Here is an 18,227-nt window from a genome sequence, read left to right as displayed (position 1 = left end):
TTACTGTTGCTGATTACATCAGAAGTGCCTCTCAGAAAACACAATATGGTTAATAGCTTTTGGTTACATGATTGTTCAATGAACTGAAAGTGGGAAGTCATCAGAGAAACAAATCTTTCTTTAATTTATGATTTATAATTCTGAATTTAACACCAGGAACATAACATGTGTCAAAGATTCCTTATTAATTTATTTCATCAGGAAGGTGCGATATTGATTGTGTCTTCAAGAAATCTAAAAAGAAAATCAACCAGACCTTTAAAAGATTGAGGAACAAGATTAATAGACAGGGTTTCACGTTTGCAATAAATGGCGTTTTGTACAGTGCAAATCGAAAATCACTGAGTACTGAGAATATTATGAAAAGGTGTGATCCGGGACATGTTATGATGAACAATAAATGTGGTAAGTATTGTGCCAGATATTCGATATTTAACAACCATCATTCGAAAATATATATATATGTTATATTTGTTTTGTTTTGTTTTTTGTTTTTATTATCATTCCATCAAGTTTCCAAACAATGTACAGTTCATAATAACATATATTTTATGACCATTAGTCAATATTATCAACAACAACAAATAAATCATTACACTTCAAATAAAGATTTCCAGTTATGCATGCCATCTGATATCAAAAGCAATTTGCTTACAATTAGTTTGATACATAAACTTTTCTTTTAGATAAAAATTCTTTAAAACAATTTTACCATAGCTAAAGGAAGGTTTCTCTTTTTTAACCTTACTTTTGTAAACACAAAATTTCTGAACCAGAAGGATGTTATTAAACACATAGTCTTTGTACAAATAATTTCCAATTTGGAAATTATTTGTTCGAAATGTACTGACAATGCATGGCTGTTTTCTTAACTGGACTTTTTTGTTTTTTTGTAAAATGTTACTTGCGATAATTGGTGTTTTAACAGCCAATCCACATATTGGTCAGGATGTGAGTCATTTTGGGTTTGTAAGCAGTTTATGCTGACGTTGATTTTTTCTTTGCAGTTGCATGCAGTGTCGGTACCTACTATGAGCCTACATTGGACCGTTGTATTGCATGCAAAGCAAACTACTACCAGGAAGAAGAGGGCCAGGAGGAATGCCTCCCCTGCCCACAAAGTGAGCTCAACTTTGATAATGTAGGAGCAGCTAGTATTGATGAGTGTGGAGGTATGCTGTATTTTAAACTGCTGCTTTGTTTAATCTCGCTTAATTCATACCATCTGAATTGTGTTAATACCATTTACTGTATGTATGGAAGTATGCTGTATCTTATTTGACACTTACATATTTCCTAATTTGCTTGCTGACTGTATTATTGTGTGAAGCTATGTTATAATGATATTACTTCTTCGCTTAACCTGGCGTCTTAACCCTCGTTTGCATATACCTTTGTTTGTATAATATGTGACAGGTTTTAATAAGTATGGGGGCATACTGTTAAACTGGTTGTACGTGTTACTTTGCCTGCCTAATGCCTTCACCAAGTCCTTCAATATCAATTCCTATGTTTAACATGATGATAGGCTATCTGTAACTTCATTCACTGTACACTTTCCATTTCACACAGACATGTCTTTAACTACTAATGCATGCATGTTTAAAGTGACACTCGTTTCTGTTGACGGCATTTCTTAGTAAATATTAAGATACTTGTCTGTTTCTATTATGCTTTTTCATCCCTCATTCCACTCCTCAGTCTTAATCCTGCTCTTACTGCTAAGCTGATAATGACAATGGTCATTTAGTAATTTTCATTGATGAATATCCATTTTGAGCATTAATAATAGAAGTTTTGATCCTCTTCACAGTTCATATGTGACTTTTGTAGTTTATATGCTGTTTCAAATCAAATCTCAAGCGTATGTTGCATTGGATATTAAAATTACATGTAAAAACTAGCTAAGCTAGCAGAACTTCCCTTGGCCATTGCCACAGCGGAACATGTTATACAAAGAATCTATGGCTGATAGTTTTGATTCTGTAGTCATCGACTGGGCGTAATAAAGAAGTATTATACATACTTGACTATACCATATTTACTCAGTATTCAATCATTTAATACCTATTCCTGGTGATTTTCAAAAGTGATAAATAGTTCTTCTTTTCCTACTTGCTTAAAATACTTTTTTTACTGTTTTCATTGTACGATATTCTATAGTTTAATGATTATTCTACTAGGTCAGTGCCTCCCTGGCTCCTTCTCCAGCACTGGTCTACAGCCATGTACTCCTTGCCCCTTTGGTACCTATCAACCAGAGGCAGGTCACACCCATTGTGTCAGCTGTGGCGGTGGACTTAGAACAAGGTCGGAGGGATCAACATCCTTTGCACATTGTCTGACTCCAAGTAAGCCATGCTCATTTGACTTTGTTACAGTGTGTGAGGAATGTGTTATCACTCTAGCATTGATGGAACATACTTTCTAAGGTGTGATAGGAAAATGGGGTAGAGTGAGATCAGAGAGAGAAGTGGGTAGAGATTGGGGCAGTGTGTGGGGCAGGAGGGTCTGCCTGTTCATTACACCACCCTTCTAAAGCAAATCTTAACTCTGCACCCTTACCAAGGCTAGGAGCTTCTGTTGCATTAATCTGTTTTGATTATCAGCGGAAGTGATATCAAGATTTACTGCACATACCAGATTTATATAAATCTGTCTGAAGTTCTCTTCCTATGTAACACTGATGGTAGTGTCATTTATGGGAGCGTACAGCACTTATTTTATTCAAGCCGATAAAGTATGTGTGCACTTTTCATCAAGATGCAATAAAATACTAACAATCAGTGTGTCAGTGTTTCACAAATTCAATATAGAAGGAAACTATATAAAAACAAGTAGAGAGATGACACAGATGTAAACCTCTATCTTTAAAATCAAATTAAAAAAGACAGCAGATACATTAAACACTGATACACGCTTTATGTCTTTCAAAGTTTGTTTGATTTTACCCACAGTGCGGTGTGCTCCCGGTACTTTCTACAATATCAGTAGGCACAAATGTACAACTTGTCCTCGAGGAACATACCAAGAGAATTCAGCAATGAATTATTGCATCAATTGCCCGGGTAGTACCTCAACAGATGAGGAAGGTGTATCTGATTCAAACCAATGTAAAGGTAATTACACATTTAATATCGCAGGTAAAGTACCACAACAGGTGAGGAAGGTGTGTCTGATTCAAACCAATGTAAAGGTAATTACACATTTAATATCGCAGGTAGTACCTCAACAGATGAGGAAGGTGTGTCTGATTCAAACCAATGTAAAGGTAATTACACATTTAATATCGCAGGAAGTACCTCAACAGATGAGAAGGTGTGTCTGATTCAAACCAATGTAAAGGTAATTACACATTTAATATCGCAGGTAGTACCTCAACAGATGAGGAAGGTGTGTCCGATTCAAACCAATGTAAAGGTAATTACACATTTAATATCGCAGGTAGTACCTCAACAGATGAGGAAGGTGTGTCTGATTCAAACCAGTGTAAAGGTAATTACACATTTAATATCACAGGTAGTACCTCAACAGATGAGGAAGGTGTGTCCGATTCAAACCAATGTAAAGGTAATTACACATTTAATATCGCAGGTAGTACCTCCACAGATGAGGAAGGTGTGTCTGATTCAAACCAATGTAAAGGTAATTACACATTTAATATCGCAGGTAGTACCTCCACAGATGAGGAAGGTGTGTCTGATTCAAACCAATGTAAAGGTAATTACACATTTAATATCGCAGGTAGTACCTCCACAGATGAGGAAGGTGTGTCTGATTCAAACCAATGTAAAGGTAATTACACATTTAATATCGCAGTTTTAGTACCACAACAGATGAGGAAGGTGTCTCCGATTCAAACCTATGTAAAGGTGATTACACATTTAATATCGAATTTAAAGCAGCATTTTGCGTCCTTTTCTATGATTTTTCTCAACCTCACTGATTCCACTTTGCCATAACGACATACATAACTAGCTAATCTATTTATATTTTACTTCAAATGGTGGCATAAAAGTCGAAAAAATTGCAACTTTCAACTTTGTTGTTCTCCAAGATATTTTCCGTTGGGAACCCAATAAACCTCGCCCATAATATGAATATTTAAACACTACGAACGTCATTGACAGATACGTAATATAACACCACGCTTGATTTGTGTACAGTCTATATGGCAGTTGTACCAGGGAGTTGCATAACAACTCCCTGGTACAACCAACGCGAAGTCTTGAATCTATTTTTAGCAACGGCTCATAACTAAACCTGCATCTCTGATTGGTTGAATTCAAACTAGTGGGTTTGGCGGAATTGTATGCGATTAATTTTAACTGTGAAATTTGTCGAGGACACTCTTCTCATTTATCGACATAAATCGTTAATTACTCGCTAATTAACGCTCTTGGCAGGGTGAAACTTGGATGGTATCTTAGATTGCTGTTTTATGATTGCTACATGTGAAAAAATCGATGCACATATTAAAAAAAGTGGAAAAAAGCGACCCAACGCAAAATGCTGCTTTAATAATAGAGGAAAGGTTTTCGTCTGAGCCATAACAGAAAACACTGAATAATACCAATTAAATTTATTTTAAAAGAATTCAATAGACATAACAGCACCTTGCTGATGTTCGAAAAAAGATAGAGTTTGCATCGAAAGCAGACAAATGCATTGTTTACTCAAAATAGGAGTCCACACAACAGTTAATGTATTGATTTATTTATTCTGCAATGGCTTTATCCCCATACCCTGTTGACTCTCCTTTCTTGAGTACCAATTACTAAAAATACCCTTTTGAACAGTATTAACCCAGTTACCTGATTCATTATGTAAATACATCTGACAACTCGCCTGCCTGAGTTATCAGGTTATCTCCTATTCTTATGAGACGTAACGCACATGTTATCCATTAGGCTGGTCGGTGGGATATACGGTAAATTATAAAACAAGGTTTCCAATGTGATCTGTGGTGACTCCAAATGACCTTTGACCTCCAAAAAAAAGGAATATGCTTCTTATAATTAACGTGTCACAACTGCATACTAAATATGAGATGGGTCCAAGTTTCCCTTCTTGAGATGTCGTGTTTACAATTTTTTTAAATTTGACCCCTGGTGACCCCAAATGAACTCTTACCTCCGCCCAAAGCAATATGCTCGTACGCTCCCAAAAAATCGTCCCTCTAGATGCTCCCCAGATGCGATTTGTAGTGTTAAAAAATAGTCAAACAAAACTTTATCTGCCTCAAATTAAAAACATAAATACCGGACAGAATAAGCCAGAACATTCTTGAAGTTACTTCAAGTTGCAAAATATAGCCCCAGGTTGCATCTAAGGACCCTTGATAAATCTAAACCACCCCTCCCATTAGACCCTCCCCCACCCCAGGACGGCATTCGCAAATAAACATTTTCCCCCTATTAAAATGCTGTGCCACCCCACCCCTTCCACCCCTGTCCCCAACCCCCCACAAGATTGAAATGTCTGGCGACGCCACTGTGTTTGACTTGGAGCACATTTTCGTCAGTTGCTCTTGTAATCAGGTGATTACACATACAATGATATAGATAAGGAATCACAAAGTGTTCTGGTTTTACTTCATATTATTTCCACAGATATCGCGAAGAAAACGTCCGCTTTTTTTCGAGGTAAAAAAATGCGACATATATAGCGAATAAAGCACTCGTCATCAGATTACGAGTGACGTAATGCATATAACGCCTCCGTGATCAGGTCACGAGATTTAACAAATGTCGGAGTCTGTTATCTCATGTGAACTCAGCGTTAACAATGGATTTTGCTGATACAAATAAAATAGCGGCTAATGGTTATGTTATTTTACATTGCAGATTTGTTGTGCCGCAGTCAGATTGGGGACAGAACAGGGTACATACAGAGTCCAAACTTCCCAGGCGAATACCCAGCTAATGCTGAATGTACCTGGCCAATCAGGGCTCCGACTGGTCGAAAGATCATTATCGTAGTCCCCGAGATTTTTCTTAGAACACGAGACACCTGTGGAGATGAGCTTACTATGAGAAAAAATTGTAAGTTTCGGCTTAAGAAAAGTGTTCGCATCAGGAGTGATATCATTTGAAACTGTATCATGGTCTTAATAGGCTTTAATTGTATTGTAGTTATATTAAGGTTACTCATGTAAGTAAGAATCACGTGCTATACTGGGTATGTATATTGATTCCCCTTAATAAGTACAAGAAAATGTTCTCCTACAATATATGGCAACGATTCAATAAGCCTTTTAGGTCTTCTGATTTGAAATGTGATCCCAAGTATAACATCTCAAAATAGTGTGCAACGCCCTCATAAAATACTTTATTTTTAAAGATGTTATGAAGTTAAGTCGAGAGTTTGATCAATCTGCTTGGTATTCACGAGCTCTGTAGTATTATATTTCTAAACGTCGTTATCAGACATCACTCAGCCTGCCCAGGTATATATGGAAGACAAATGATTTAAGGGTTGTTTTCAATCTTACATTAAACTTGTTTCACACAAGAATTAAAAGTTAACACTCCAATGGCAAAATGTTGTGAATATTTTCTCCTTTTTGTCTTTCCTTTTTTAGTAGCTTGAACATTTCTAAATTTATTAAGGATATTACTATTTCTTTGCATTCATGAATTATATCACAATTACATTAAACAGCTTTTCTTTATTTATTTATTTATTTATTTATTTATTTATTATTATTTTTGGGGGTATGTGTGAAATATAAATGAATTATTCATAAAGGTATGCGTTTCTATGTTATTTCTCCATATATGCAGCCTCCCCGTCCTCCCCAATGCTATTTCGCACCTGCAGTAATGTGTCCAGACCGATTGCGTTCACAGTCCCGACACAGAAACTTTGGATTCATTTCAAGTCAGATTCAACCAATTCTGCTGGAGGGTTCAGAATCCATTATGCAACTTATTTTGGTGAGAAAAATAAAGCTTAAGTAATTAAGTAACTATTAGACCAAATGAGTTGATATCATCGTATTGTACTGCATAAGTATGTTATTAAATTATATTAATGCTGTGTTTGCCTTACCATATGCTATTTAACTGTAAAATCCATCACAACATTAATACAAGAGATAACAGAAAAGTAAAGATGCATATTTCAGAAGTAACCCATCAGAGATGTTCGATGCAAAATATGATCTAAAATACCCATTTATTGCTTGGATCTTGATATACAGGAGGTCAGCTTAATAGAGTTGTCTCTGCGTAATTGTTCACGTATATAAAGTAAGGACTCTTTGCTTTCATTTCAGAGGATTATGAAGATCTTATAAAAGACATTGTTGGAGATGGGAGACTCTATGAATCAGATCTTCATCAAGAAATATTAAAGGTGAGCTAAACATTTCATTTTGTACTTGACTCATATAATGTCGCAAACTTATTTATAGAACAATATTTGAACATTGAGAAAAATTCACTTAGGAGATTGGTGTGAAATCTGCTGTGAGAAATGATGACCACAATATCATTTCAGTTTCAACTATTTAAGAGACAAATGCAACATTTTAAACCTTTCATTCTGCTTGCGGATCACAGAAACATATGAAGAAATGACCTTTAAGCTAGTGGCTGATAAATAAGCACGTGAGTTCTATTGCTATTGGAAGAGATGAATGGAGATATGCATACAATATGGCATGTGTGGTACAGTGATCCAGTGTGGTACAGTGTGGTACGGTGTGGTACGGTGTGGTACGGTGTGGTACGGTGTGGTACGGTGTGGTACAGTGTGGTACAGTGTGGTACAGTGATCCAGTAATAAGAGCCTGCATGATAATCACGATGAGTTTTGTCTTTCAGGATAAGGAGACTCTCACGGCTCTGCTGGAGGTGATTGCTGATCCAGAGGTTTATTACACATACAGCGAAGATGAACACAGTACGCTTCTTCCGCAGTCCTTCTACAAACTCTTACACAATAAGGTTACACGCTTCTTTAATCTAGAACAATAAACAGTTGCTTTGCTGCAATCAGTGTGAGCCTACCGATGTTTTGCTGAGGTCTTCAATGTTCAAATCATTCGCCTTCCATATATATATATATATATAACAGCAGCTTGAAGACGTCTCTCTGGTTTAGGCGTTGTTGTCTTGTTCATGTTTAACCGTGACTTATCCACCTTCTTGAGTATTATAATTGGAGGGCGGGCGGGGAGGGGGGGGGGTGTATTACAATAAATATGCCGTATAAATTTATAGTGGTGGTTTAAATGTTTCAATTATTAGTTTTTGGACACAGACCAAACCGGATTCAATGGATTACTTAACACTAAGTATGACAGATGAGAATTCCTATAGAGTGTGAGTAAACGTTTTCATTCCTATAGTGACTGGCATGATAAAGTTTTATCATGTTAACATTTCGAAACATGAGAGCGATGATCTGTCTGTATTCCTACATAACTTTGACGAATGTAATAGACCTGTTTGTAGCTGAGACAGAATACTGTGTCGCAAATTCACTATGCCTGCAAGTTCCAAATGTAATTTATGTACAAGTATTCTACATGCATAGTAATGTATATACAAGTATTCTACATGCATAGTGTATGGTATCTCATGGTTTTGTGTTCATCCGGAGGTTCTACCCGATACTTTGTGTTATTGGTAAGTTAGATCACTTCCAAGCTTTCTATACAAAACAAGAATATAAGAATATGAAATAACATAATTAATCTCCTTTAATAACGTATACAAATGGGAAGCGTTTAGTATGAATTAGACAAAGGGGGTTTTGAATAGGACTGCCTGCTCGGAGCTTCAAGTGGAATTTTAACATTTTTTCATCTAGTGATTCATTAAATATAGAGAACTTATCAATATGTACTAGACCGAAGTATCGAATTTGTACCGTTTCGTTGGGTTGCCTGCTCGGGCATCAAATGGAATTTTTAATTTTTACCTTTTTTTCATTTCCAGAGCTATGTGAAACACATGATATTAAGCCAGTTTGTATGGAACGAAAGTACATTCATTAAACAGTATTCAGTATTCAGAATGGCAGTCAAACTGCTTACTTATTTTTATTAATTTTATTTTTTATGTCCCTTTCTGTGTGCTTCTCTCCTCTTTTTATTGCAGCTTAATGATATCATTGGGCAGGTTTTTTTGTCTTTTTACTTTCCATTGCCTTTGAAAATAAATATTTTATTGTTATGCATTTTAACTTTTGTCTATATTGTATTATGTGATTAATGTGAGTTGCCAGGGGTGACCGTGGAATTGATAATATAATTCCAAATGCATTTATATTAGCATATATTGAACAGTTGATAAGCTCATGGTAATAATTATTGAATTTACAATATAACATTCCTAAACTAACTGTTTAATTATTTACTTTCATTTATTTTCATTTTAGATAAAATGTCAAAAGAAATTTAAAAAAAAAACAATTCAAGCAAAAAAGGTTATGAGAGTATAAGCTTGAAAAGATTGTTTAGCTATTTATCAAAATTTCATTCCATTTTTAGACAACCAGTTTATTTATTCTGTGGAATGTAAGTAGTCAGTAGATAGTACATATTGGAATATCGTACTTAAAACCACATATTGTATTCCAATAGGCCAATGTGGGACTGAAACGGTGTTACTGGTGTTACGTGCACTCTTACTTCTAATTTCAGCTTGAGTTTGGTATACGTTGTTAAGAATCAATGTAAATTAATTATATTTTAGTTAAGAATGGAACAATTTTTGTCCAGTAGGCTTTCTGTGTCTAATATGAATTGCCACTTTCCTTTTTGATGTTAAGAATATTATCTTCATTTGTTTATATATGTTCCCTATAATTTCTAACATTTACAACCTAACATTTGAGAATGTGAACAGACCGATACAGAGCGTGTCATAATAGTACTGTATTGGAACACAATCATTATCAAGTTGATGCAAATTTCCTTCCGTCCTACCAACGAATGCAAACAATGGGCATTATCTATCTCGAAATGCTATTCTAATATATTATTAATATCACAAAGATGGTTCACAAAAGTTGCCACAAGTTATGAAAAACTGACCACAAGTGTTTCTGGTTTGAATAATCTCCAGCAAAATCAGCAGCAACAGAGTTTACCATTTACTTTTTGATGATTTGAATTCCAGATGCTTTCAAATCGTTTCATTTTGTGAAGGTACATTAATGACATTAAGTTCTTATTATATATATATATATAACTGTTCTTATGATATATAACTATTATATTTACTTACAGAGAGTTGTACTCCTTAAATAAACAATTCTTTGTTCCGATGCTTTGCATGTTGGCATTGGTGTGTGCGCGAGTGTGTATGTGACTCCCTAGCTTGTAAACACGGTATCTCAAGTAGGCAAAATGTGATGTCATACTGAGTATATCTGTTGGTCAGGGTCAGTAGATGATCCCTATTGTTTTGGTGGGCTACCGTTCATATTAATGAGTGGGCGGGGCTTAAAGTAAAATTCGTCACTTTTCGACATCTCTTTAACCGTACGTCCGTTTGAGTTCATACTGTGATGTAACTACATAGTAAGTGCATGTTCTTTGCAACAACAAGTTTACCTTATTAGTATTCATGAGTAGGTGTTGCTTAATTGGAAATCTTCAAGAACAGCTGGTAAACACGATATATTAACAGACACAGGTTGAATCAATGTCAAACTTGGTTAGTAGATGACCTACGATGAGTAGATGTGCGTTATTGTTTCTTGTTCCCTTCCTATGAATAATAATGAGTGGGCAGGGCTTAACATAAAACTTTCAAATGTCAAGTTCGCTGCAACCGTGCCTCCGATTTAGTTTATACTCGGTATGTTGATGTAACTACATAATATATACATGTACATTCAACAACAATGTTCACCTCATTAATATTCATGGTGGTTGGAGCTTAATGAAAAATTGTCAAAAACAGCTTGTAAACATGATAGCTTGTAAACATGATATGTTCACAACGACAAGCTTTATACGTATGCAGTTGGATAATACAATGTAAGTATATAGATACAGAACATGTCTATGAGATACAAAACTTGACCTCATTAATATTAATGCATTCGTCTGTTTTTATGCTATGTCACTAAAAAGACTTTGTCAACATAATAACTGATTCATGGTCCTTCCTTCATATTTTACTGCATTAGTCAATAATCCCTCATTGCTGTACACAAGTTCATGAATATTCACGTTTATGACTTACAACAGAATGAATATGTTTGAGCATCGGAACCGCTAAAACCTTTTCGTTTGCTGGTTTTTATGTAGTTGAATTGACTGTTGACTTATTTAAAACCATTTAAGAATTGCAAATCCCATATAAGTTTTATTTGATAAAATACATGCACCTAGTAATCCAAGCCCAGCCAATGGGTGTAGGCTAGGGTACTCATCGGTCAGTATATAGGGTACTCATCGGTTAGTATATAGGGTACTCATCGGTCAGTATATAGGGTACTCATCGGTTAGTATATAGGGTACTCATCGGTTAGTATATAGAGTACTCATCGGTTAGTATATAGGGTACTCATCGGTTAGTATATAGGGTACTCATCGGTTGGTATGTAGGGTACTCATCGGTTGGTATATAGGGTACTCATCGGTTAGTATATAGGGTACTCATCGGTTAGTATATAGGGTACTCATCGGTTAGTATATAGGGTACACATCGGTTAGTATATAGGGTATACTCATCGGTTAGTATATAGGGTACTCATCGGTCAGTATATAGGGTACTCATCGGTTAGTATATAGGGTACTCATCGGTTATTATATAGGGTACTCATCGGTCAGTATATAGGGTACTCATCGGTTAGTATATAGGGTATACTCATCGGTTAATATATAGGGTACTCATCGGTTAGTATATAGGGTACTCATCGGTTAGTATATAGGGTACTCATCGGTTAGTATATAGGGTACTCATCGGTCAGTATATAGGGTACTCATCGGTTAGTATATAGGGTACTCATCGGTTAGTATATAGGGTACATCGGTTAGTATATAGGGTACTCATCGGTTAGTATATTGGGTACTCATCGGTCAGTATATAGGGTACTAATCGGTCAGTATATAGGGTACTCATCGGTTGGTATATTGGGTACTCATCGGTTAGTATATAGGGTACTCATCGGTTAGTATATAGGGTACTCATCGGTTAGTATATAGGGTACTCATCGGTTAGTATATAGGGTACTCATTGGTTAGTATATAGGGTATACTCATCGGTTAGTATATAGGGTACTCATCGGTTAGTATATAGGGTACTCATCGGTTAGTATATAGGGTACTCATCGGATAGTATATAGGGTACTCATCGGTTAGTATATAGGGTACTCATCGGTTAGTATATAGGGTAATAATCGGTCAGTATATAGGGTACTCATCGGTTAGTATATAGGGTATACTCATCGGTCAGTATATAGGGTACTCATCGGTTGGTATATTGGGTACTCATCGGTTAGTATATAGGGTACTCATCGGTTATTATATAGGGTACTCATCGGTCAGTATATAGGGTACTCATCGGTTAGTATATAGGGTATACTCATCGGTTAATATATAGGGTACTCATCGGTTAGTATATAGGGTACTCATCGGTTAGTATATAGGGTACTCATCGGTTAGTATATAGGGTACTCATCGGTTATTATATAGGGTACTCATCGGTTAGTATATAGGGTACATCGGTTATTATATAGGGTACTCATCGGTTAGTATATAGGGTATACTCATCGGTTAATATATAGGGTACTCATCGGTTAGTATATAGGGTACTCATCGGTTAGTATATAGGGTACTCATCGGTTAGTATATAGGGTACTCATCGGTTATTATATAGGGTACTCATCGGTCAGTATATAGGGTACTCATCGGTCAGTATAGTCTTCATATCATTCGTTTTTTTTGTTTTTCAGTGTTACTCTTCCATTGGCTAATGGTTGAATGTTGTTTGTATTTTTTGAATTTTGAAAATTGTTGATTCAGTGTACATTCTTTAAGCTTTGACACTGCCTGTGTAACTAAGGAACAAAATATAAATAATTATAACAAGTATTGAAAATGATGTCAAAGCTAGTAGTATTTTATTCATGTTTCTTTTTCATAAAATTAAGTGGGAACCTTGACAGGGTCAGTTATTGACTAAACTTGGAATTACGCCTTGTCTGTGTAGTGTGTGTTTGCTTACTTTATGTGCTAGAACAGAGTAATATATATATTTGCGAGTATAAATATATCAATTCTATATATTTTTTTGTAGAAAGAAGTTGGCTTTAAATTAATTCTACCATACTTAGGGTGGGGAGTGTATTCATAACGAGTATTAATGTTCATATTCTTTATCATTAAAACGATGTTAAACGATCTGTTTGATGATAACATATGTTGCTGTCCATCTCCTTCTGAACATTGTTTTTAGCATGCCGCATGTTGAGAAAAGAATATCAAGTTTAGTACAAACATGGAACTGAAAGTAACAATACCATTACACGAGTGTAATTTGTCTTGCACGATAAATAAAATATAAAATTATATTAAATGACCTCATGTAGTAACCTGGCAATTTGATACTGTTCCTCTTTAGCCGTGCTTACACGAAGCTCGCTAATTCAAACTATACTCTCTCTCTTTCTCAGTTGTCACTTTCGGAGAATAACAAGTGCTTCTCAGTGAGAAGTCAAAAGTATGTATTGTTTATTTCCTGTTTGGTAAATTTAGACATTATATCATGAATACGGAGTTGATTAAATCAACACTTATTTCGATTCGGTAGGAAAATTTGGAACCTCCATTTCAGTTCCAACGTGCCAGGTTGTAGTTTAATGTGACACAGCGTATGTAAGACCAACGAGAGAGGGTGAAGAATTTATTTTATGTTAGATCAAGCAGTATCGTTTCTGACATGTGAAAGAGCGCCATCTTTTCTTGAATAAGAAGCTCGCTGTTCATACCAGGTTTGGCTTAAGTAATGGTTCTTTAAGTATTTGTGTTTTTTATTCATTTCAATTGCAGGTTTTTTTTCCTGGAGCTTTTCACGTTGCCGAAACATGTAAATAAATACTTAAAGCTTTGTTAACATTTGTCTGTCATTTTGGCATGTTTTAGATGGTTTTCATTTAAATAAAACCCGCTCATGATACATATGAGGGCCATATGAGACACCACTGTTAGTCGCTCTCTGGTATCATCATGTACACAGATATTATCCCAACATAGTTACAAGAATATTAAGTCTTACCTGTATCATAATCTGATCTCGTTGTTTACAAATAACGACACAATATTCAACATATTAAGAACCAATGACCTCGGCATTGTTGAGTGAACTTAAGAGTTTGGTCGTGATCACAACTGAGAACCAGACAGCAAAACTGCAGTGTGGTTTCAATGATGCTCAGGGGCGGATCCAGTTGGAAATCAGTTGCGTTTTTTTATGTGGGAGTACTTCAAATTCCTAATAGGCATAACTTGGTGAAAGAAAAGCCTAATATATATCCAGCTGCTCTTCCCCGAAACGCGATCGTTTTTATTCTAAATTTGAAACTAAGGCAATTATCAGGCCTACGCGACATCTCGTATTAATTAGATACGGCTCAGTACTATAGTGCTGACTATTACTGTCAGGGAAAATCAATGCACAGTTAGCAAGTATATCATATATATCTGAATGAAAGGGGGTGTAGGCGGTTTTACACTATCTAACGCAACGTAGTCGCCAAGAACCTGAAGTATTTTTAAGGGAGGGCCCGAGGAACATGAACTTAAAGCATGCTCCTCGTGGTGAAACATAATTGCACCTATTAGGTGAATTGAGTGTACTGTTAATAGTAGGAGAGACTAGTGTAGGTTCTTATGACCAACTAGACCGGTTTCTGCTCTCAAACTTTATAGGAGGAGCTTCATCAGTAGTAGCCTTTGAATATTTTATATTCGGCCTGGGCGTCTCGTTCTCAAAATGCATCTTTTTTCTGTGCACGAGTTTTTATGGACTCATAGTGCAGCTATAAGAGCATCTAAACGAGCTTCGTGTGAACCTTGAGAGTCAGCTGATTCTTCGTTAGTATGAAACCTTGAGTTAACAAGTAAATCTTTGAGATTTTGGGCCCTTTTGTAGGCTAGAATCGGTTCTTTTGGAAACAGTTTGGATAATTCCGCGTGCATGGGCGTAGCGAGCGGGGGGGGGGGAGGGTGTGGGGGGTGTCACACACCCCAATAATTTGGTCGCTGTCGGCAAATTTTGGGTCTGTCGGCAAAAGGAGAAAAGGTGAAGAGAGCGGAAGGGGAAGAAAGAAGGAAAGCTGAATAGAGAAAAGGAGAACGGGAGCTTCTTTATCGGTTATTTCGATTTTCCAGTTCTTCATCTGATAAACTCATTCACCTATCCAATCACCCGACGCCTGCAAGTTAAAAATCTCTCGGCAAATAACTGATAATGTCACGGCCGTCAGTATAGCTACTGTAGCCAGGCTCAGCTAGACGAGTGCCAGAATCGCCGGCAACTCAGTGAAAGAAATGGAATTAAAGGCTTCCGTATAGGCCGCAGCCCATGAGTCGTGCTATCGTGTGCAACGTGTTGTTATTCTCTGTTCAGAATAACGTCATCGCAGATGTCATTCGTTCTCCGTGGAAAACTTAAGGACACGGCTCACGAATTGTACACAATTTTTAACGTTTCTCGCTTGTATATCAATGAATGTTGTTATTTCTCATTACCGGAAAGTTTTCTGAACATTTTCATCACGAAGTTTCACTATTTCAAAGATCGGTGAAAGGGAAAACACAGTTCGATAATTGTTCCCAATTAATTCTTCTTCTGCCGACTGCCATAAAAATAATATCGAAATGGAAATTCTACGGTGCCAAATTTGACTTAAAATATGCACCAGATTGCATCTAAGGACGTTTCAAAACTAAACAATTTCCAAAGGGGAGGGGGACACCCCCTCCCCTTACACCCCTCCCCCATTTCAGTCACCACTTTCAGATCCGTCGGCAAATCAAATCCTCCACACCCCCCCCCCCCCAACAACAAAAAATTCGCTACGCCCCTGTCCGCGTGTTGCGAGATTAAGTGCCAATGTTTCAAAAGTACATTTTTCAAATGCGTGGTTTTGATATGGGGTGTATAGGTAAGCTTGAACACCATTGGTGGTTCCTTTTGTTTAGGTTTGGTAGTGAGGTATTGCCCACGGTTTTCAAATTTTATGCCTTTCGTGGCTGAGGCAATTTCCTCTTTCTTATAGTTACGGAGTAACAGTTTCTCTGTGAACGCATTCTTTTTCTGTAAGAAATCAGTCTCGTTGTTACAGAGACGTGCGTATCGTAATACTTCCCCTTTAATGAAGCCTTTTAAAGTGGCAAGTGGGTGTGCAGAGTTTCTGTCGAGGTATTGGAAGGTTTCCGTGGGTTTGGTGTAGACTTTGGTGTCTAATAACCCATTGGTTTCGAACCTTGGACCTTTGAAGATTTTCAAATCTAGGTATGTTACCTCGGTGTGTAATTTTTCTACCGTAAACTTTAAAAGCGGTGAATTTCATTCAACCTGTTTACTAGTTGTTCAAGTTCCTGAGGTGAACCGTCGTAAAGCAATAGAATTTCATCTCTATAGCGGAGCCATTTTAAGATTTTATTATCTGTCGGTAAAATCTGGTTTTCCAGTCTATGCATGACGATATCACAGATTTCCGGAGAGACTTGGCTACCCATGGCGCAACCGATCTTTTGTAGATAGAATTGTTTATTGAACTCGAAACAGTTTCTTGTTAAAAATAAGTTCAATTAGTTTGCGCATGGATATGGAAGATATTTTATTTATTCCATATTCGTTTTTTTCCGCCTTTTCATAGACTTCTTGACATATATCTAATGCCTCCTCTTGGGGAGTATTGGTATACATGGCGACGACATCGAGTGTAGCAAGTACTACTGCTTTTGGTAACGGGGTGGCTTCCACAATTTTTAGAATGTGATTTGTGTCTTTCACATAGGTGCTTTGTTTTAATACAATAGGAAGCAAGAAATAGTCCACAAATTCCGATATTTATTCGGTCGGTGATCCGTTTCCGCTTATTATCGGGCCCTCCCTTAAAAATACTTCAGGTTCTTGGCGACTACGTTGCGTTAGATAGTGTAAAACCGCCTACACCCCCTTTCATTAATAAGTATATCATAATTATCTCATTGAATATATCTTGTTTTATGTTTTTTCTTGGGGTGAATCTGGTGTCATAATTTTCGCGCAAAAGAAAAAACGAATCGACCCAATAATAGTGTATCCATTGTACATGCACTGTTGAGCGTTGTTAAATATGTGTCTATCGAGAAAAAATATGTGCACAAAAAAGCGTGTCTGCAACGTTTCTGGTTTTTCTAGTTTTTGGCGAAATGTTTCACCATTTTGCATCTAAGCACTCACAATTAACCAAAAATTTCCAAGGGGGAGGGGGACAACCCCTCCGCCTAGATCCCTCCCCCAGGACGCAGATCACTAAAGTGCTACCATCGGGATGTCGGCCCCCCCCCCTTTCTCAAAATCCTGGATCCGCCCCTGATGCTACATGAATAATCTTATATGAAAGTGACACTCTAGACTGTAGGGTATAGCCAGGATGAACAACATAGGCCTACTTCAGTCTAAGTGGTACAGCAAAAAGCATTGAGATATTGCAAAGAAGATCCACATTGGTAGCTGATAACCGACAATGAAACTTTTCTTGTATTCAGCATACAGATTGATCTCTACCAAAGACAACAGGCTGGCTTACTCATTGTGGTACACTTACAAGCAGTACATAATTTAGGTGCCGTGCGAATTTTACCCCCTTGTCCCCAATATTTTGCGTCTGGTTTGCCTCTAAAACATATAACTCGGCGACTTATTTAAGTTTCGTAAACGGCCCCAGGTAATTTCCCCAACGTTACTTCCTCCAAACCTGAAGATTTATTTGGCACTGAATCTTGACAAATGCGAAATACGACGGAAAACTTCAACAACGGAAGCAAAGATATAATACCGATTATTCACAATGATAGCGGCCATTCCAATACATCAAGCATGTACAAACAGGATAACGTTTCATGACACACCTTTGTGCACAGGCATGTATGCAGCGACGTAAGTTACCGACACACTAAGTCAATCTTCTCCTATTCTAATGAGACGTAACACGCATGATATATATTAGTCTGGTCGGTGGTAGATACGGTAGATTATAAAACAAGG

At 36.8% G+C, this 18,227-nt stretch overlaps 1 protein-coding gene across 4 annotated transcripts in view; it reads left to right on the top strand.

Moving 5' to 3' along the window:
* The window catches only part of LOC139969391 (signal peptide, CUB and EGF-like domain-containing protein 3), a 109,801-nt gene extending 95,720 nt beyond the window's left edge, over window positions 1-14,081 (top strand). For all 4 annotated transcript variants that reach the window (XM_071974306.1, XM_071974308.1, XM_071974309.1 and 1 more), the window contains 8 exons: window positions 202-405; window positions 1,008-1,172; window positions 2,184-2,351; window positions 2,958-3,119; window positions 5,847-6,044; window positions 6,786-6,938; window positions 7,280-7,359; window positions 7,830-14,081. In XM_071974306.1, the coding sequence (XP_071830407.1) occupies window positions 202-405; window positions 1,008-1,172; window positions 2,184-2,351; window positions 2,958-3,119; window positions 5,847-6,044; window positions 6,786-6,938; window positions 7,280-7,359; window positions 7,830-7,982 (1,283 nt within the window). In that variant the 3' untranslated portion in view covers window positions 7,983-14,081. The remainder of the gene's footprint in view (window positions 1-201; window positions 406-1,007; window positions 1,173-2,183; window positions 2,352-2,957; window positions 3,120-5,846; window positions 6,045-6,785; window positions 6,939-7,279; window positions 7,360-7,829) is intronic.
* Window positions 14,082-18,227: the final 4,146 nt, after the last annotated feature.

Source organism: Apostichopus japonicus, chromosome 7 (assembly GCF_037975245.1).
Source record: "Apostichopus japonicus isolate 1M-3 chromosome 7, ASM3797524v1, whole genome shotgun sequence".
NCBI classification, from domain to species: domain Eukaryota; kingdom Metazoa; phylum Echinodermata; class Holothuroidea; order Aspidochirotida; family Stichopodidae; genus Apostichopus; species Apostichopus japonicus.
This window is presented reverse-complemented; position numbering and strand designations above follow the sequence as displayed.